Source organism: Planococcus citri, chromosome 2, assembly GCF_950023065.1.
Source record: "Planococcus citri chromosome 2, ihPlaCitr1.1, whole genome shotgun sequence".
Classification (NCBI taxonomy): domain Eukaryota; kingdom Metazoa; phylum Arthropoda; class Insecta; order Hemiptera; family Pseudococcidae; genus Planococcus; species Planococcus citri.
The window spans coordinates 49,891,977-49,913,900 of record NC_088678.1 but is presented as its reverse complement, the minus strand read 5'-3'; the positions used below and the strand labels follow the sequence as shown (position 1 = coordinate 49,913,900).

At 32.6% G+C, this 21,924-nt stretch overlaps 2 protein-coding genes and 1 long non-coding RNA gene across 7 annotated transcripts in view; 1 reads left to right on the top strand and 2 right to left on the bottom strand.

Moving 5' to 3' along the window:
• Window positions 1–2,756: 2,756 nt before the first annotated feature.
• LOC135836303 (uncharacterized) lies at window positions 2,757–4,948 on the bottom strand. The gene is made up of 4 exons (XR_010557014.1): window positions 4,788–4,948; window positions 4,652–4,701; window positions 4,107–4,401; window positions 2,757–4,032 (listed from the first exon to the last, which is right to left on the bottom strand). It is a non-coding gene; the product is annotated as an uncharacterized LOC135836303 (long non-coding RNA).
• A 991-nt stretch (window positions 4,949–5,939) lies between these two features.
• Window positions 5,940–7,202, top strand: LOC135836290 (uncharacterized). The gene is made up of 2 exons (XM_065351033.1): window positions 5,940–6,134; window positions 6,351–7,202. Exons 1-2 carry the CDS (start codon window positions 6,075–6,077, stop codon window positions 7,065–7,067), a joined length of 777 nt encoding a protein of 258 aa, XP_065207105.1. The 5' UTR covers window positions 5,940–6,074; the 3' UTR covers window positions 7,068–7,202.
• A 92-nt stretch (window positions 7,203–7,294) lies between these two features.
• Window positions 7,295–21,924, bottom strand: part of Atpalpha (sodium/potassium-transporting ATPase subunit alpha) — a 38,110-nt gene continuing 23,480 nt past the window's right edge. For 4 of the 5 annotated variants that reach the window (XM_065351019.1, XM_065351022.1, XM_065351021.1 and 1 more), the window contains 17 exons: window positions 18,959–19,096; window positions 17,219–17,422; window positions 17,020–17,133; window positions 16,682–16,934; window positions 16,383–16,604; window positions 15,950–16,307; window positions 15,733–15,865; window positions 15,467–15,659; window positions 15,146–15,394; window positions 14,909–15,047; window positions 14,669–14,811; window positions 14,344–14,600; window positions 12,678–12,772; window positions 9,371–9,545; window positions 9,167–9,297; window positions 8,634–8,735; window positions 7,295–8,536 (listed from right to left, as the gene is read on the bottom strand). In XM_065351019.1, coding sequence (XP_065207091.1) covers window positions 8,416–8,536; window positions 8,634–8,735; window positions 9,167–9,297; window positions 9,371–9,545; window positions 12,678–12,772; window positions 14,344–14,600; window positions 14,669–14,811; window positions 14,909–15,047; window positions 15,146–15,394; window positions 15,467–15,659; window positions 15,733–15,865; window positions 15,950–16,307; window positions 16,383–16,604; window positions 16,682–16,934; window positions 17,020–17,133; window positions 17,219–17,422; window positions 18,959–19,096 — 3,027 coding nt within the window. In that variant the 3' untranslated portion in view covers window positions 7,295–8,415. Of the gene's footprint in view, window positions 8,537–8,633; window positions 8,736–9,166; window positions 9,298–9,370; window positions 9,546–10,196; window positions 10,292–12,677; window positions 12,773–14,343; window positions 14,601–14,668; window positions 14,812–14,908; window positions 15,048–15,145; window positions 15,395–15,466; window positions 15,660–15,732; window positions 15,866–15,949; window positions 16,308–16,382; window positions 16,605–16,681; window positions 16,935–17,019; window positions 17,134–17,218; window positions 17,423–18,958; window positions 19,097–21,924 lie in introns of all 5 variants that reach the window. The other variant, XM_065351020.1, reaches the window with a different exon arrangement.

The following is a 21,924-nucleotide window of genomic DNA, read 5'->3' as shown; positions in this document are numbered from 1 at the left end:
GGTCTTAATTTGAGCCCCAAATATCCAACACAGAATATGAAAATGTTTATCAGTCGGTATTTTTTCCCTTTATAGTCGACAACTTTTCAGTCGAACCCCCTTCCCCTCTCAAAAACCCTCTGTACAGTTTCGTCCCTAGAAATGGGACGAGAATACATTTTCCCCGGATTTGCATTGGCTCTCAACGGTGCTGAAAATCTATTCATGGGAGGACACAACGGGCTCATAAGGATTACCAAATGAGCAAAAAACGAAAATTGCTCAAAATGAAAAATTTGACTCTAAGAACTTGTAGATTGCGTTGAGCTGCGTTCATTTTTGGAGGATATTTATGCAACTTTGAAGTTTTTAAACTACCTAGATGCTCGATTTCTGTAAAATTTGATTAAACTTTTTATTTTGAAATGTTATACAGAAATTGATTATAGTTTCAAAACTTTAAAGTTGCACAGATCGTTCAAAAATTGTCATTTTCAGCTTTAAAAATTGCTCTACAAGTTCCCCAGGTCGAATTTTCCATTTAACCAATTTGACCTTGAGGGGCCAGACAGGCAGACAGACAACTTAAGGACGCTAAACAGGTAGGTTAGTGACCTTAAGAAGTCCAGACAGACGGGCCAGTGGCTTTAAGAAGCTAGAAAGGCCCGAGTAGAGCTAAAGGGTAAATAAAAGGGGAAAAGTTGGTTTCTTCTCCAAAATCGTTGAAATTGTTTCATAAGTTATAAGTTTGAAAACATTGAACTTTCGCTCTGCAATATGAAAAATGGATATAATATAAAAAACTTTCATTCTATAAAATTTTTAAAAAATAAAAAAATTAAATGTGAGCTGAAAAAAAATTTTTGATGGGAAAAGCGTGTCTATATGCTGGGTAATTTTTATTCGTGCACTCCTCCCTGTCCTCTCCTCTAATTCCTTATTCAATTAAATTCATTTTTTTCAAGTATAAGTAGGTAATTAGTGATGATAGGTAAACTTGCTTGTACTGAAAAAAAAACAATGAAAACTTCGAAAAAAGTCGTCAGCTATCAATGTCATAGAAATTCAAAATTCATTCGATGATTTTCGATTCACAAATCGCAACACTTGGTGAATTTTCTATTCGAGTTTTTAAAAACTCACACAAACTGCGAAAACGTGTAAGTTCCACAACAACACGTATCCCATTAATCTACTCCGCAATGACAGAAGTTTACAAGTTTTTATTTTTAAAAACAAATTACGAAGAAAGAGAAAAAACTACTCCCAGCATGAAAATTTTTTCAAACTCGAATCGTTAGTAATTAAATAGGGTACCTGTAGTAATGGCGTGCTTATTTCGTAATAAAACTACCCATACAATTTTTTTTATTTTTTTCGTTTTTTTTCTTGAAAATTTTATATCGAACACAAACGTCAAACGTGTATAACTTTTTTGTTCGTAAAAAGAAGAAACAAGGGAAACTTTGCCATTATCGTTTTTATCTTTGCGGAATCGCAACCCTTACAATAAGCAGGTTCCATGGCAATCGTTCTCACGCCATTTCAAATAATTTCCATTTTTCGTGGATAGGGAAATGACTTGTTTCGTAAATATTGAAGGTTAGCTTATGCGTGATATCATTACCTGCGATATTTTGTAACGTAATACCGGGCCAAAGTAAATTTTATACATTAAAATTAAAAAACAGACGGATTTAAATAATTTTTTTATAATGCGATACCTTTAAATCAAGATAAAAGAAAAGTTTGAGGAAAAAAGTTTTATGTTATACGATATTTCAAACATCCTTTTTGTTTAAAAAAAATAATCCTGCGCCCGAATGTAAATAATACCTACCAACATAAGATTTTACACAAGCTTTTATGCACATTTCCTTCGCACTTTTTAATTACTATATTTACATTTAGTAGGTTAGGTGATTTTCAGGCATTTGTGTGGGTAACCACACTTCATTAAAAAATACATCACTACAAAACTACACCTTCGAGTACCTATGTATTTCACCATTCTTCGGTCTGTGACATGTTTTTAATTTAATTCCGGTTATTTGATCTATCCTTTTTTGCATTATTAATAACAGATGCGTAGCTTTTATTTCAAAATAAGATGACAAAATTCCAGAATCCGTACGGTTCTGAAACAAAAACGACCGTTTAAAAAAAGAAAAAAAAACAATGAAATATCATGTCCGATGTATTTTTATCCGATGTGATTCTTTCATGAGATTTGCACATTAATCTAGCTTTTAACGCTACGTTTCGATGGTTATATAAAAAACCAAATCCTACTAAAATGACAATACCGCGGAGCCTAATAATAGCAGATAAAAGATTTACATAAAAACAGAAAGGAAATTTATTATTTCAACAACGCGTTAATCTGCAGTCACCGCATTCTTTCGGAATTTACAAAACGTATAAAAACGTGAGAACCAAAAGCAGATTTTTTGAATCATGCTAAACCGAACTTTGTGTACGTCGACGATATATTTTCTAACGAAACATTGATGCTTTTTTGTTCGCATAATAGGTAGGTATCACAGTAGAGGATTTCATCTCCGTTGATATCTCAGTAAAATATTCGAACGAATTTTTGTTTTCGTCGTAGTTACTTTCATTTACATCTGGTTTCAAATACAATCGAATTAATACAATTTTTAAAATAAGTTCAATCAAAATAAAAATTTTTAATTCAAGCTTCGTTAAGAATATTCCATTTTGAAAAGTGATTATTATAGTGAACATTTCAAAAGAGAGAACAGAAAAATTGAAACTGAAACAAACGAATAAAAATGTATTTTTGGATGACAGAACATAATGATTCAAACACACAATACACAATTTCAGAAAAAAATAACAAGAAATACAAAATATTCGTTTTAAATAGAGAAAAATTGAATTTGTCAGCTTTTAATACTTAGGTCATATAATCTAATATCCACATCAGCGCTTAAGCTTGAGATAGAATAACATAATACTAATTAATAACCGGGTAAAAAAGAGAGCTTTTTGAAAAAAAAAAATCAAAATGTTTAGTACTTATCCGATGAATTAAAACCAGAAATATCGAATATTTGCAAGACATAATTTACATTGAGATAATAATTATTTTTTAATACGTATTTGTAAATCAAGATTCATGAACAGACTGAAAAAAAAGATCAGGTATAAAATGGTTACATTTCAATCAAAAACTATCGTCAAAAATATTAATATATCTATAAAAATAAGCGATGATTTCTAAATAATTACAGCTATTTCAAAAAATTGAATAGGTAATGTTAATGTGATCATTATCTAAATGCAAGTACATTTTGATCAGCACAGGTACATGATTCAATCATAATATAAAAAGTTGAATTTCAGTAAATAGTAAGAAACATTTTACATCTACAATCGCGGCAATTTGTGATCAATTTAAATACAGTCAATAATTGAAATTATAAATCTGACAGATCGTATTTCACCGACTACTAGGTACATGGAATGCAAAATTTCAAAAACGTCAGTTCCAAAATAAAATTATTTTTAATTCACGGTTTTCAACATATTTCCTTATTCATAACACATTATATAATACTTTTATAACGAACAAGTCCAGTTTCAACGATGAACAAAAAAATTAGTACGTACGGTTTATCCGGATAAATAAGTACGGTAAAATACCATCGTCATGTTCGACAACCGGCAACAATATAAATATTAAACTTTTCAAAATGATTCAAACAACAAAATAAGATCAAGTAATAAAAATTACGTACATTTTCAGTAGGCACTTCTTCGTCAATGGGACTAGCTAGTATTAAAATAGTCGAACCAATGACACGAAAATATGCTCTTGGTTTGCTATAAGAAATACAACACGAGTGGTATGACGACGACGATGGAAACACAAATTTTTAGCAAAAAATAAAATGTAAGGTAATCGAAAATGAAGGCCAATTTTCTTCTTTTATTGGTGTTGTTTTTGGGCACCCTGGGTAAGGCAATTTGACACTCTTGAAGACAGAATTTTCCCTTATAGAACTCCTCCTCTGGATCGCTACAACTCTGTAAGTATATATTCAAACGCTATTAACTTATACGAAGCTGAATTACATTTCTATGAATAATATAAAACTTACGCCATCGAGATCTTTTCGGTTTTCACTTTTATTTGGTGTACTGATATTATTACGTCGTGACAATCTTGCGTAAGTTTCTTTAGAATTCGGCGTAGGAGAACGAGAATGAGATATACCGTTGGAAATATTGCGTCGTGGTGATGATTTATATTTCTTCTTACATTCTTCTATATCTTTATCTGACATTTTATCCACTTTGATCGAAAATGCCTTTGTGTCAAATTTGCGTTTCAGGTACTCATCGTCTTCAAAAGTGACATGCATCATGTTGTAATTCGATCAGGCTGATTGCGATCTGTTGAACAATAAATGAAAATTCAGTATATTCAAACTCAATGTAATGAAAACATACGCTAGTTTTGGCAGCTTTACACGAATTCGAGAGAATTTTGATCAACAACGCTGTAGGGTGTTCCTCATGTGTTCATCCTTCCTTTAGCAAGGACACTTATTTCGTATATAATCAACTGTTGCTTCTCAAAGTTCGTAAGCTTGGGAGTAATTCAAATATTCTAGCAATATTTTACAAATAAAACAACAAATACCTTGAGAAATGAATGGTCAAATGAAAGAATTCTGTTGACTCCAGCAGCTTCTGAAATTATTGAAAGAAGTAGAAGGTTGCATGAGATGAGGTCAGATAAAATAAAACCACTGTAGAAAGTTGAATAAGAAACTTACAGTACTGATCAATTGCAAGAAATTATAATGTGTTTTAAAACTCTAAAATCATTGAAAATTGCACCGCAAAATTTCAAAACGAATTCAAAAACTGAAAATCGTTTGTTTGTTTGTTTCGCTCGTTTGTTTATCTAAATTTTTATTTACTTACTCCAGTTTAGGTTCGTATTGGTTCCCAAAACGTGCGCTTGCGCTTATGCGCATCTGTTCGTGCGCAACTGCGTCATTTTTTCAATAATTAAAATTCTTCATTTTGAATTTGAAAATAGCCCGAAAATAGGAAATTGAATTTTGAATTTTTACATCGAATAACATTACGTTATACTACTGAAAGAATGGTTTCGTTTCATTTCATGAGCAAATAAAAACGAATATACCTATAGCAAGGACAGGGCAAGCAAGAGAGATCAATCATCCTTTATTTCTACAGATTTGACCGTTTCATTCAAAATCAAAACTACGAGATGAGTGCACAACGTGCATAAACAACTAAATAAAATCAGATGTTCTAGTCATGGTATCTCCATTTTTTTTTTTTTTTTTTGCGTAATGGAAAATGGAAATCGTTAAATTGTTGACAATTACATGAATCATTAAACCTCCCTTTATTAGCCTAGATTTATTTCAGAGGTCGGAATTCGCCATTTTTCCATGCTACCGACGATGTGAAGAAATTGTCACCAACTTTTTAAAGTTCAAACCTCCCAAGTTTTCTTCAACTTTTACTGCCCTAGTAAATACATAAATCCAGTGCATTTGATTCCATTCCACCAATCAATACGAGTACAACTGTTCCAACTTCAATAAGTTAGTTTTTACTTTTTAACCTCCTTCATTAGAAAATTCATCAAGTTTATCACGATTCTCAGCTAAAAGACTTTTCAATTTGTGATGCCTCACTCAGGGCTACATTCATCCGATCATTAACAAACACCAGCAAACAAAATTTTCAAAATATATTGACGACGACGTGAGAACGGGCTGATAATTTTCCACATGTGTTTTTTTTCTTCGTGAAACATTGAAAACATCCATTTTGCAATTAGCGTCGACTTCATTTATTTTCCATAACAGACGGAGAAGTCGAGCTTAACCACTGTAATTTATCGCACATTTCACTCCATTACTATGAACACGACGATTGTATTTTCAATTTTTCACCTTAAATGTTCTCGTCGACCTAAAATTTTGTCGGCGAATTCTCTATATAATGAAAAATTATTGGAAAAAATTCATAGTAATTTTCGGGTTTTGTTCAAACACTCTTGTATACCTACGTGAAAGTTCATGATGGCAGGAATTATAAAAGTGACGATCTTGTTCGTCGTCATTTATCAAGTGACGAAGGTAGGTATTTTGTTTTGTTATTTTATAATAATTCCCTCCCCCTCACCAAATACTAGGCTTCGCCATCTACAAAATACTAAATCAAAGTTCGGTTGCTCCTTTAAAAAAATTAGTAATTTTTTAAAAACATTTTCATTGATTAAAAAGTAGACAAATATCTTCGTGAGATTTTTTGAGACTTTATCAAGCACTTTTATTTATTTTTCATGTTCCTAGCTCAACGAAGCGACTACACTAAATCGACCATCAGCTGAGGATGCGCAATCCTCAACTTTCGCTGAAAATGCGAATCAAACATCAACTGAAGATGTCGCAGAACCTTCCACTTCAGATGAATCTGTTGATCAAGCACCAGCAGTTGAAGACACCTTAGAAACTCCATCTACTGTCGAAACGCCAGGTCCATCAGTACTTGAAGAACCTGCAGATGAAAACGCAACTCCACAACCACTTGAAGTATCCTCAGATATTTCAACTTCTGGTGATGAACCTCCACAGACACCTCAGGAAACTCCAGGTCGTAATGCTGATGAAAATAACGATGTGAAGTTCACAGCAACCGATCCTTTGGAAATCAATAAAATAGCATTCGAACCATTAATAAAATTATTTGGAGGACTTGGTCCATTGATTTACGATCTCTTGACCGATAAAAATGCTTTGGGAGAACAGATGGCTGTAGTATCTAAACTAATCGCTGACAGAGTTACATTAGAAAAATATTCCGAAGATATTGACTTAATCCTTTCAAACCTAATCAATCCTACGGTCAAAAGTAAGGTCCAAGAAATATATTCAAAAATCGAAGATGTTGAAGTTCAAGGTACAACCAACAGAAAATTGAAAGATGCAGTTCAAATTATTAAAGACATTCTTGAAGACGAAAATGCACTCAATGAAATTGATGACATCATCAAAACTGGTCCAGTTTAATCTTTAACAATAAACATTTTTTGAATTTTAGTGATAATGTAGGTAGAGGTAGGTACCCAATTGTAGTTTTACAGAAATAATATTATATCTTGAGTCTATGTTCTAATTTAATGACCAATAAACCAATAGCATTGATTTTGATTTCATTCTCACACAAATTTAAAATGCAATTTCGAGAACAGAAAAATTTAAATCAATCTAAACAGGCGGTAAAAAAAACAACATGATTTCTTATTATAAATATATTTTGCGTAATGATAAATTAAATTATAAATTACTACCCGTCAGGCGTGAATTGGGCGTAAAACCGCTAATGTGCTTATACAAATTTTTCATACATGTAACGTGTTCTACGAATAATTTAAATAACTTGACTTCTCTTTATGAATACGAATTAATTTGTTTAAACACATTTAACAATTAATCTCTAACCTAGTCTGTTTTTAGTTAATACAACATGATAATATCGCGTAACGCAACGTACTACACTGGGATATCCGATCCTTTCATTTGTCATTTAAAAATTTTATTTGTCATTTATTTTACACATAAAAACATTCTATTACAACTACGAAAGTAATACTTACTTACGTTACTTATTTTTAAAACGTTTACAAGATTTTTCAAAAGTTAAAAAAAATGAATAAAATAGAACAATTATTAACGCTAAATCAAAATGATAAAACTTAACACAGATCTACACGTAAAATTGTTCGCTAGAACGTAATATTATAATTAATTTAATGAATACGTGGTATTACAAAATAGAGAAAAACGCTGGAAAATTTACCTGAACTTAAGCTTTAACGAGATATTTTCAAAACAAAACATAAAAGAAAACAAATTGGAAAGGAAACGCTAAACATTTAGCAAGTTAGAACATGTAAAAAGGTAAACAAAGCCGATGACTAACAAATCTCGTAACATTTTGAACATTTACACAATACAAACAAAAAGTAAAACAAAAAAAAACATAAGCTACAAAAAAATGAAAAAAAGTAAAATCCCTAACTACTAACAATGGATGTAATACTCATTATTAATATTACAGCTAATACTGGGTATATTGCAACAATGACATATCAAATTTCGCGATATCGAGCCCTTAAGGCAGTTGAAAAATGAGTGTTGATACGATTTTTTTTCTTTCACAGAGATCTTTACACAAAAAAGTAGAGAGAAATAATAACGTTGATTTTTTGATTAATTTGTTTTTTTTTCTTGTTTAGTAAATAAATGGAACGAAAGTATAAACAGCGACAAATGCATATTTGAGGCAAGCAACAATATGCGATAAAAATGACGACTTCTTTAATAAATTCATGACTAATTTTTGTATTGTTCTTGTTTAATAATATGTCTCTTGTTCTAACCAACCGCCAGGGTTTCGTCTCAGGTAGAACCTTCTCACTTCATCGTAAATGAAGATGGCAATCATGAATGGGATAGGTGGGATCCACCATTCGAATCTAAAATACAAAATACATCGGGATTAGGAAAATCTTTTTCAAAACAATACTCTCGTGAATCGGTTCTGATTCGAAGATATTGAAAAGAAAAACTTACTTCAAAGGATACATTCGTAGACCTTTATCCATACCAGGAGTGTACGATAAAATGCAAGCTAATGCAGTTTCAAATACTAAACCGAAATTCAACGCCCAGTTCCTAAAATGGAAAATAATCTCGAATGAATACATAAACTTTGGAAACAATATCAAAAACATAAAAATGTTTTCAAAATTAAAAACGCTCGCTACCAATTTTTTCCAGAAAAATAACAAACTTAGTTTTAAAAAAGTAACCAAAAATTAAAAAGTTACAAGATGTGAGCAAGTCAGCACTCTCCTTTTGAAAAATGTAAAAAAAAGGACTTTTTGACAATCACTGGCAAAAAAAATAATAATTTTTTTCAAAATTATTGTCAGCAAAGTGAAACTATTTCTCAACTTTTTGGTAATAAAGCAAGACTTTTTGGTCATTTTTTGGCAATTTTGGGCTACAAAGCAGGACTTATGGGCAATTTTAGGAAAAAAGTGAGACAATTAGAAAAAAGTGTAACTGAGTAGGAACCCTGGATTCAAAAAATAATAACATACCTCATTCCTTGATGGAAAATCGAATTTCTGCGGGTCTTACAAATAATCAAATCAGACCATTGTACAACGACGATTGATACGAAGAAGGCAGTATGGCACGTGTACTCCAAAGCTTTTCTGTCTCGGTACGTCTGTAAAAAAAGGAACTCGTAAGTACAAATTCTCGCCAAATTACTCATATCAAAGGCATTTAATCGGGCATACCCATTCTTGACCATATGAGTCAGACAAATCGTTGATAGCTTTTGAATCCCACTGTTTACGAATACCGAACAATTTTCCAGGAAGGAAACCATTTTCCGCCATTATAACGAAATACACGAAGAAACCAGCTGCAGCTTGAATAAAACCAATCTGACCATATGCCATCGAAATCAATCTGTAAAGAAAATAGTAAATACAAAATAAATATCGCCATAATTCAAATATTAATATTTTCATCAACTCTAAAAGCAAAAAAAATTATATATTTTAAAGATTTCTATATTCATGTTGTAGAATTATTTGACACTGAAAAACCGATACATTTTTTGTCCGGGTCAAAAATCAACTTATTCGAGAAAATTCATCGTCAAAACTAAAAAAAAAAAAAATCAAAAATATTTTTCATCGATTTTTTCAAAAATAAAAATCATCTGCCCAGCACCCTTCATTTTTTTATAAAACTGAAAACAAAAAATATAACTTTCAAAATGAAAATTCATGATTTTTTTCAAAATTTTAAAACCACTTTTCGACAAAATTGAATAATTTCAAAAATTACATCGATTGGTAACATTCATCTAAATCTATTCCTGTAATTACACATCGAAGATTTATTTACAGTTCCAATAAACTTGCAATAACCAACACCTATGACTATGTAGAAAAAAAATACATTCCTAAGCTGTTATTTACATGCAAACACGCTATTTAAAAAATTAAAAAACATCACATTAAAACAGCCCCAAACCCTTCATCCCAAAAATCTCATCCACCTCTGTTAAAAATAAATGTTTACAGCTGCACAATTAGTAATAAAAAAACCAACCTGTGGTTGACAAGATTATCCTTACGTGGATCACGAGGTTGTCTTTTCATAATGTCTGATTCTGGTGCCTCGTAAGCCAAAGATATGGCGGGCATCTATTCCGATCAGAAGAGTACATCAAACATTTCCCATTAAGAGTTAAGGTAGAGTTAATAACAAAAGGATATAAGAAAGCAAAATTATTAGGAACATGTCACATAAAATTAGGTATAGAGGTAAGGTAGGTAGGTATTTAGATATCAGACAAACATAATAGGTAGGTAAAGGTTTTCATATCTCAAGGAAACAAGCATCTATTTAATAAAGAATGCCGCAGTAGTACAAATCAATCTCATGACCGATTATATAGCGACAAAAAATGCATTCGGATTAATATTTTCGTTCTTCGTGCCGCAGCTGTATGAATTAGTTTTTTAAAATGCTAATACTGCGGCATTGTAATGGGCATGGTGAAAGAAAAAAAAATAGTACTGCTTCATAAACAAGCTTTGTTGTAGAAGTTCTTTCAAAAATCGAATAGTGTTAGAAAAAATTTCAAAGCTGCAAGATATCCTTTTGGATGAAATTTCAATAGATTTTACACGTCTAATCAGCATTTGAAATTGAAAGGCACAGGTAAGTAAGTAATTTTCTCGAAGTGGAGGCGAATAAAAAATGAAAGTGTTTGAAAAAAGAAATAGTGAACTTAAGAAAAAAAAATGTTAGATCAGTGCTACGGCTAAATTCTTTCACTATGCGTTAAAAAATACATATAAATAAATAATCATGCATAATAATTATTATATTAACCTACAGACGTGCTGTGAAATAAGAATGAAAAATATTCATTGAAAAAAATATTACAGAACGTCTGTAAGAATTATACGCTAGTAAGTTGAAGAATAAAGTACTACTAATTTTTTACTCTATTCGTCGTTTAATCCATCAACATCATTTTAAAAAAAAAATTAAACAAAAATATAAAAAAAATTAAAAAATTGACGGATTAAACAACAATATTAGGAGGGAAAAAAATGCGAAATAAGGCGTATTTTACATCTAAACTATGTAAAATTCTTTCAACAACATCCTGCGATCAATTCGTCAACCGAATCAAAAATTATCGTTCGAATACAACAAGTGAGAGATAGATTAAAAGTAGATAGAAGAGATAGAAACAGAGAAACAACACGTGAAAATATAAAACCATTAAACCACATCAGCCCTATTCTGACATTTTTCAACCCTTTTCATTTCTACCGATCATTATACAACCAGCGTTCTATTTTTACTACAACATAGCAAATTTCCATCAATTATGGGGATATCAGTATAGCAAAATTCTACGTTTATTCAGACAACATTAGAATTTTCCATCAAAAAGCGTAACACGTCGTATTTAACTTCAAATTAACGTATGTCATCGATTCCATAATGAATCAAATGCGTTTAATGTTGCTAGGATGTTTCACATATAGCAGATGGTATTTCGGTGGTCCATGTCATACGTAATTAGTTTTATCCTTCTTTATCCACCGTGCACACTCAAACAAATTAAATAATACATCAATTCTGCACACGTATAGGCACATACACGCCGAAAACTCGAAAATCCAAAGAAAACTTGACAACAGTACATCGATCGCATTCACATGCAGAAAAGCTACACATCAAGCTAACTTTTATGAATCAGTAGGCAGTAGGTAATGAAATAGCACATGCAAAAACGTTCGCCGAACATGCAATGTGTACATAATTTGTTACCAATAAATATTACTTTATTATACAGGCGAATCAAGCGAATGAAAAAGAACACAATCGAGGTTATTTTTAATACTTACCTGCAGTTGGAAGAATGACCCGGGCAAATGATCTCATAGTATTAAAGCTAACGTTACGAATTGCATTATTTGCCTTCATTTCGAGTTAGTTTTAGTAAAAAGAGCTTCAAAACATGTTCAAAACCGATATTTTACATTTTTTGAATTTTTCAGTCAAATTTTATTGATTAAATTTTGTTAATAGGTGAAAATTCAATTCTTCAAACGGATTGGTCAGTGATAAGAGAATATCCAATGAAAATCTAGAGTTTCGGTTTCATTGTTTATCACTAACCAATCACAACCTGTTCTCCAGCTAGAGAAGTGCTTGACCTCATGATCTGCATTTATGTTGTTCGATCATAACGTTTTTGAATTTTGAATCCGAAATCCGAATACTTTTTTATAAAATAAATATACCACTGCTCAAACATTTTCATTTCCTCGTTAGTAAGCGATATTATTTTCTAATCAATGCTAAATGGTTATTTTTTCCCAAGCATTACCAAGCATGTTCGCAATTCTACTAAATTTAGTTTCAAAGTAATCCCATTTCGATCCTCCTCTTCGGAATGGATCGTCGTTCAAATCAAAACAACACCAAATCGAACACCAGCTTTGATTTAAAATAAAGGTAAAAATGCAATTCATAATAATTATAAATCGATTTCATTTACGTCACCTTTCATTGACCAGTTTATCTGTAAACGGATTCCTAGGTCGTCTTTTCATAATGTCAGATTCAGCTTCTTCGTACGCGAGTGAAATCGCGGGTACCTTTGGTTGAAGACGCGCGACGGCAAAAAAAGAACAAAAAAACACACTCGATGAAACAAAATGTGAAATGAGAAAGGCAACTTAAAAATTTAACCAATGTAAAACGATAAATAGTACAATGAGATAATTTTTAAAATAATACAAATGAGAGGGTAATGAATGATGACACATTCTGAATGCGGTAAGATGATCACTACTTCTACTTGTACCACAACTACTGATAAAGTGGCAATAATACGTAACATTGTAATTGTTATAGTGGTAATTAACGTCCACTGTATAAGCACAGACGCTATAGGATCAATCTCTAAATTATTTCTCTTTCATTTACTTTACTATAGCAATCAGGAAATAACGCTTTTTTACTTCATATAAGTTGTTTTAAACTCGATATTACAGTATTAAAATGTGAATTATACGAGTATTTACAATGAATTTATTCGAAATTTAAACAAATACCGAACTCAACTACGTTGATGAATGAATGATTTTTGTTTTAATTTACGAAATAGGCGCCAAAGATAAATCCAAAATTTATTATTTTTCTAACGACGAGGTTATTCAAATTGACCAAACTCAAGTTATCAGACGATTTGCGTAACAAATCGAGTACATATTTGCACGAATAGCTAAATATTCCAATTTAAAACAAACGAATCTATGGAAATATCGACGCGTTCATTTTAACCGAGCACTTGGTTTGTCAACAGAACAGAGCACACGTATTCGAAAGAACATCGAATCGCTACCACCACAAAACGATGATAATTTGTATAAAATGTAATACTATAAACAATATCTATTTACAAAAATAAACATGATACAAACAAAAAGCGATCGAAAATGAAAGTGCAATACAACGGCAAGGTGAAATATTCTTGCAACAGCCTATGCAAAATAATGCTTACAAAAAAATCTCCGTATTTAGAAACCACGCCGCACTTCTATGTTAACTTATCCGTATTACGTAATCGGGCTGTGCAAAAATCCATCCACAAGAAATTACACAAGAGCTGACTCGGCACATCTCTCAACATCGACTCTATCCTCTCATACAAAACCCCACCGTAAACAACATCCACTCTTGAACTCAAACACCAATGATTTCTACTATCACGATATCACTTATCACATCCTACAAGACACCCTAATCAAAAATCATCTTCTTACGACAGAACTTTAAGTAGCTTACTCGTTGAAATTCAACATCGACATAGAACGAATTCGAAACTGAAATTTGCTAAGACGTACACACAAAAATGTGCATTATGGGCGCGTGCTTTTATACGTTATTTTCAAAACCAGTGCTCTAAAATAAAATTATATTTGGTTTACTTCTCGTAAGACTTGAGGGTTGAATAAAGAGATAAAATTAAACTACCAAGTTTCGTTTACTCTTTGGTTGTTTTAGAAAAACGTATACTCGTAATATTCGTTTACCGAAGACGTTAGCTTAGTATTTAATTTATCGTCGCGTTTTATCGTATAAAGTAAAATCAACAACGACGCGATTCGAAGCTAAAAAATAGTAAAATAATTATTCGAAAGATTCGATAACTATTTCAACTTACCATGTCAGTTCCCAAGTCAATGCAAAGGATCGTAACGGTTCCAAGCGGTAAAGGAATATCGAGTAAGATGAAAGCGAGGAAAGGAGAAATTTCGGGAATATTGGACGTTAGGGTATAAGCGATGGATTTTTTCAAGTTGTCGAAAATCAATCGACCTTCTTCGACACCGGTTACAATCGAAGCGAAATTATCGTCCAACAGGATCATGTCGGCGGCTTGTTTCGATACATCAGAACCAGCGATACCCATAGCAACACCTACGACGAATAGACATCGAGTTAATTTTATACATTTTTTTTAATGAAGAAAGAGAAAAACTTCGTACCGATATCAGCCTTTTTCAAAGCAGGAGAATCGTTGACACCATCTCCGGTTACAGCTACGATAGCTCCCATACGTTGGCAACCTTCGACGATGATTAGTTTCTGTTGAGGCGAGGTACGAGCGAATACAATTTCAGTGTGGTATCTAAAAAAAACAATAAACATATAATTACATCATACTCGTAAAAATAGGTATTCGAAACCAACAACGATCAAATATTCTTCAAGATCTTCTACAATACCTTAAAATTTCGTCCAATAATTCGGGAGACAAGTCACGCAATTCAGTTCCATGAACAACGGCAGCTTTAGCATCGCGAGGATTTACTTCAGAAACTGGAATGTTTAAGCGTTGGGCAATATCTTCGACGGTTTCGTTTCCTATACAAAATAATTACAAAATAAGACATCGGAAAGCAAGAAAATAAGGTACAGAATACAGAAATCCTTCACAATGAGATTCATAAATCATAACGAACCTTCGGAAATGATTCCGACCGATTTAGCGATGGCTTTCGCAGTGATAGGATGATCACCAGTGACCATGATAACTTTGATACCAGCAGATCGGCATTTAGCCACAGCATCGGGTACGGCAGCTCGAGGAGGATCAATCATCGACATAAGACCAACGAATCGCATACCAGACAAGGGGAAGTTTGGATCATCAGCGTCGAATTTGAAACCCAATGGGAATTTATCGGATGGCAATAAGAGATCGCAGAAACCTAAACAAAATAAACTTATTTCACAATTGGCTCATAAACGGTTGAAGAGTTCATCGGTGTGATTTCACTAACCGAGCACACGTTCACCGAGACCTCCCAATTCAAGATAGGCGTTATTGAAAGCTTCCTTTAATTCTTCGTCTAGTACTTTTTCTTTACCGCCGATGAAGATGGTGGAGCAACGTTCCAATATTCTTTCGGGAGCACCTTTCATCACCATCAAATAACGAGGATCGTTTTGGTCTTCGGTTTCGTGTATCGATACCTGGAAATGAACAATTTTAATTAATTATCGCTGCTTGGGATTTATTCGTGTGAGAATAGACTTCGCAACAGACTTGATATTTATTCGTGGAGTTGAATGGAATTTCGCAAACTTTACGATTACGTCTTCGAATCGACATAACATCTCCCAAAGCCAGTTCCATACATTTCAATAAAGCAGCTTCAGAAGCGTCACCGTTTACTTCCCTAAAAAAATACAAAATTACACATTTAACGCGAGTTCATAATCCATACATACGTAATCATTGATTAATCATGTTTTATGCTCACTTTTTCAAAATAGGAACTCCTTCTTGAGCGCCTTTGAATTCAGCTCGATTACATAACGTAGCGATCCTAGATAAAGCTTTGAAGCCAGGACTGGTGCGATCGTATTGTACGCCAGATTGATCTTCGGTAGTATCAGCTTCAATAATTTGATTGTCGAACCACATATGAGCAACAGTCATTCTGTTCTGCGTTAGCGTTCCTGTCTTATCCGAGCAAATGGTCGATGTCGATCCTAACGTTTCCACGGCTTCTAGATTTTTCACCAAGCAATTCTTGGAGGCCATACGTTTAGCAGTCAACGTCAAACATACAGTTACAGTAGCCAATAAACCTTCGGGTACGTTAGCGACAATGATACCTGAAAAAATAACATTGATTTTAGTATAAATCATCATTATCCCAGTATGCTTTCACACTTTGATAATAATCTTACCAATCAAAAAGATTACAGCATCCAACCAGTTATATCCGAGGATAAAGGCAATGATGAAGAATGAAACTCCGAGGAATACAGCTACGCCGGTAATGATGTGAATGAAATGGTGGATTTCTTTGGCAATTGGTGTTTCTCCGGTATCCAAACCAGAGGCTAATCCGGCAATACGACCCATCACCGTGTTATCTCCGCAACTGATTACAACTCCTTTCGCAGTACCTGAATAAATCGGATAAAAAATACATTAATATATCGGGTACATGTCGAATGGGAATGACGCGCCGCAAAATACCCACCTTCAACAGCGTTCGTCGAGAAAAACGCGAGATTCTTCGTTTCCAATGGATTTTCGTGCGTGAAATCTACAGATCTACTTTGCGGTTCAGATTCTCCGGTCAGTGATGAGTTATCTACTTTGAAGCCTCGACATTCGATGATACGAACATCGGCCGGAATTCGATCACCGAACTTCACCTCAACGACATCGCCTACAACGATATCTTCAGCTCTCAAAGTTAATTTTTCACCTTGTCTTATAACAAGGGCGAACTGAAATCAAAAGAAATCAGTCAATAAGAATCAAATAGACACAAGCTACCGAATAAATTCTCGATTGAATTTGTCATATATTTACTTGAGGAACTAAATTTTTAAATGAGTCCATGATAGCCGACGACTTGGCTTCTTGATAATATGAAAATATACCAGTAACGATTACGACGCCAGTCAATACAATACCCAAGTATAACTGTAACAGCAAAATACATTTTTTAATTTAAAAAAAATGTACACAGGTACACAATATTTTTGATCGAAATTAAATTCAAAATTACATTATCATCTGCCGGATCTTCCACAGTAGTCACCAGAATGGAATATGCGATGAAACACAGCGCAGCTCCGATCCATAACAGTAAAGCGAAACCTCCGAATAATTGTTTGCAAAATTTCACCCATTCTGGGGTTGTTTTCGGAGGCGTTAGGGCGTTCGGTCCATCTCGTTCTAGGATTTCTTTAGCTTTGGCATGCGTTAAACCCTAGAAGAAGAAATGATACAATAGTTAATACGCAGAAATGAAACAAATAAAATTTAATTGTTAGGATTAGTGTAGCAGATATTGATTTAAAACATAAATTCTGCGAGTAATTCAATTATAATACGTTTACCTAGGTCAAGTTAACTTTCATTTGTAAAACAGTCTGGTGAGTAGGTAATTGAACAAGTAATAAACGAGATAATTTTTTCTGTACACCGTTCATTTTCAAAAATTATGCAAAAGTAAGGAGAGGTGTTGAGTTTTTCCACCATTATAGTCGATCTCGACACAAATTTCCCTCAATTAATTATTAATCCAACATACCTACTATCTAGTTAGTTATTCTAGTTTTAGACATCATTCATATCTCCCCCTCCCCTCTTAATAAACAAAAATAAGTTTTCGAAATTGGATGTATGTTCGATACGTTGCCTATTAGCCAAATCAAAGGTGCAAAATACCAAAAATGAGTAAAATGACAGAATAATTTTATGCAATAATTTTTTTTTTAAATACCAATACAAGTAGGTACCTAAGTATTTCTTAAGAAAAAAAATAAATGATAGCTTGGTTTTGATTTCATTTTATTAAGGTTTAACAAATGAAAAATCACAATTGAATTTAGATAACTATATTTTAAAATCTTTTTAATAAAATTTACTCTCAATTTTTTTTTAGTTTTTTATTTCATTTTAAAATTGAAAATTATATTTTTTATAAGCTGATATTTTTTGCAGAAATTTCAGTATAAGGAACACTCGATGGTGACTGGTAAATCTTGACACGATGTTTAAGTAAATTTTTTTTACGAGGGGGGACGAAGGGAGCTACAGGTGTTAAACAGACCATCTTCGAAATTGGGAAATTTGAACCTCAATTGAATTTCCTAGCAAAGCCCAGAATTCTTTTCAATAATTAATTAAAAATTTGTGATGGAAAAATTGAAAAATTGTTTCCCTCAAAAATTATTTTTTTACGAAAATTTAAGGATTCTACGAAAATAAAAGAGAAACAAAATCACATATCATAAAATTTTCCATCGTAAAAAGTGATTTTTTTTTTTTTTTAAAGTTCTGTTTTGAGATAATTTGAACAGGAAGCAGAATTTCAACTTTGTTCTACTTGAATCAGTAATTTTATGATAAAAAAACTGAAAACAGTTTAGGCAGTTTTTTATACCACACAAAATAATTTTTTGAGAAAACCAAAGATCATATAAAAAAACAAACATGCAGAGAATGAAACTCCCTTTTTTTTACCGTGTATGACAAGTTTTTTTCCAGGTCTACTTTTTAAAATATTTAGAATAGAAATTGGAAAATTTAGCTGCACTTTTTTCATGTTTTTTTTTTTGAACTTTCCAAACGCATCTTCAATCTTATACCATCACATAATTTTTCAAAATCGATTTTTTCATCCCCTATCTCTACAATAAAACATTTTCCCCATTTGATATACTTGAATTTCCCAAAAACCCTCTGGTTCTGACATAAAAATATCGAATAAAGAAAACGATGATTTAAATTTGATACTTACTGTGTCTGGATGTGTGCCAAATCTTTGATATAATTCTTCTACGGATATTTTATGATAATCGATATCTAATTCTTGTTTCAGATCATCTAAATTGTCAACTTTCTTTTGCTTCTTGGTGACAGCATTTTTCCGCCTCGACTGTAAAATGAATGATAAAATTCGGATTAAAAAAAATCCATCATAGTGTTACGCAAACAACACGTATAGGGGATCGCAAAATGGTTGGTGTTTTGTAAACAAACTGTATGCAATACTCATCGTTGCTTAGCTCGGCAACCGAGTGTATACGAACTTTTAAATGCGAAAAATAAAACACGAAATATATAAAAATAAACGCTGCCAAAACAAAATACTTAATCGTACCTCGGCGTACAACCGTGGACAAGTTTCAACCAAAATTCTAAATATCGTGAATCACTCGTCGATAAATTCGTAAACTGAAGAAAAAAAGAGATAATGACATTGGCCTCAAATCGTCATGATTTTAAGGTAAGTATCCTCGAGTTGAACTTGTAGATACTCACAAGAATGATGATGACCAAATAAAGTATACCTACAATCTCAACGCCTAAACTTACGAAAATTTGGATTATAAAACACACGTTTAGGAAAAAAAAGAAGAAAAATAAATATAAAAGCATTAATCGTCGTGGAAGAAAAACACGACAAAACATATTTTTTTTCACGGACAAACAACCATCAACATTTGCTCGAATTAAATAAATACTACGAGTCTGCCAAAAGTACAAACAAAATGTACGTATTATTTTCGATAGGTTCACGTTCGCGTACAGTATGGAAAAAATCTTAGGGTACTTTGATATTCCTCAATTTGGCGGGGGTTTGGAAATTAAAAATTTGACCCTGTTATTAAAAAACGTTACATATTCGTAAAAATGGCAACGTTGTAATAAGTTGAAACAGCGCATTCTTAACTGTCTGCGAATGAAAGCGTACAAACGAAAACTATATATTCCTCTCTCACACCGAGTACTAATCTCGTGTACTACACTATATAAGCTGCAACTTTATTGGCACTCATCTTCGGCTAATAACTCCCTTTGCTTCCTACATCGCCTAATTATGTACCCTTTAACATGGTTCGTTTTTCGTCTTACGCACTGATTTTTCGCACACGATTTAGCGTAGGTAGTTATGTAGACCATGTACTTACTTTTTTTTTCAGAATACTCGAAAGTTATTCGGAAAAAATCAACTTTCAAAATAAATACCTCGTTTTTAAAAGTACCGGTAAAATGAAATTCAACAGTCGAGAAGAAGAATTAAAAATTCCAACTAAGTAGGTCAATCGACGAAATTCTTAATTTTCTACATAAATTCACAAAGTACCAATCCTTTGCATACTGATGAAAGGAGTACCTAAAGATAACTTTCAGAGAAATTAAGTAAATCAACAATACCGACTGGAACGTTAAATCAACACTTCTCTAATTGGATTTTTCTAATTTTACAACTTCAAAGATATAACTAGGTAGACGTACCCTGCCTGCCTACCGAAAAAAGGCACCAATTTATCAATTTAACGCTACAAATTTGCTTCATAGACTACACGAAGTGCACTCGAAGATAATCTTTCATCTCTATAGAAATATCTCGACTGCTTTTGTTAGACGAAAAACTTTATTCTATCGAGCAGAAATTCTATTAATTTTTTACCCCCTTTGAACCTTATAATAAGATTTCCAACGAATATGCTCATTTGTGTTGAAAAAATTATCTCAAAAGGGCTTCGTATAGTATTAAGTGAAAAATACGTAGCTGTAGCAGAAAATCGTTCGTGCTGAAAGTTGATTTTGTATAGCTGCGTTATGCTGACATGAAATAAACGCCCATAAAAGGAGAACGATGAAAAATCATCGATGCAAAATTACCAAAATCGAGACTAAAACATCAAAAATTTAATTTTCCATTTTTATCAATTGTTTGAGCGAATGTCATCAATTTTTGGTCAGACACCGCGAACGATCGAATCCAAGCACTCAGCGACCTTGAATTGAAGAGCATCGACAGGTCAATTCCACTTTTTCGTATTTTTTCCAAAATTTGAGTAAGGGAAATGGAAAGAGATTGAAGAATCACATCTAAGAAATGAGTGAATTTTCGAACTCAATTCCTTTGAAAACCCAACAAGAAATGAGTCACACGTCTTTCTCAACTTTCTGGTAATTTGGGAGACAACTAATCCAAAAAATTGGCGTACCTTCGAATTAATAACAATCAACATGCCATTTCACAATTAGAACTTTTTATTTTTTTGCATTTCGATTAAGCCTAAAGGCTGCTGCCTCCCCCTCCCCCCACTGAAAAGGCTTCACTCACATCTAACATTAACAATTATTCAAAAGGTAGCTTTTCATTTTTGCAATCATCATCAAAATCGAATTTTCATTTTTGAATTTTTAAAATTTTAATCAGTAATTTTAAATCTCTTCTTAAATTTTTTAGAAAGCTCGTAAGCAGGTTTTGCTCCAAGTGCAATCGTGTTTTGAGACATGAGTCTTCAAATGGCAGCTTTGTAAAAAAAATCTCACAAGTGTGAAAATTGTGAGGTTCGTCTACGAACCACTTGAGGATTAGTACTTAGAATGGAAAAAATGGTGTTGTTCAAACAGACCATCGAAGGGAACTCGTAAAAAATTGAGTGAAATCAAAAAACCTAATTCTATTTTCAGTCGAGTTTATGGGAATGGATCTTATGGAACTTTTTTCAAACTTTAAAAAATTTTATCGCTAATTTCATCGAGATATGAGAAAACACAAAGGATAAAATTGCAAAGTAAACATTATGCACTTTTATTTCGCACAAAAGTACCTAACGTTGACATTTGCCATACCAAACCTTACCGATTAAGTTACCTATGTCTACGGTCAACTTAAAATGCAGATTTCAAACAACAAAAGGTCAAACCTACGCAGGTCACGTCTACCTATAACACGCGAAACTG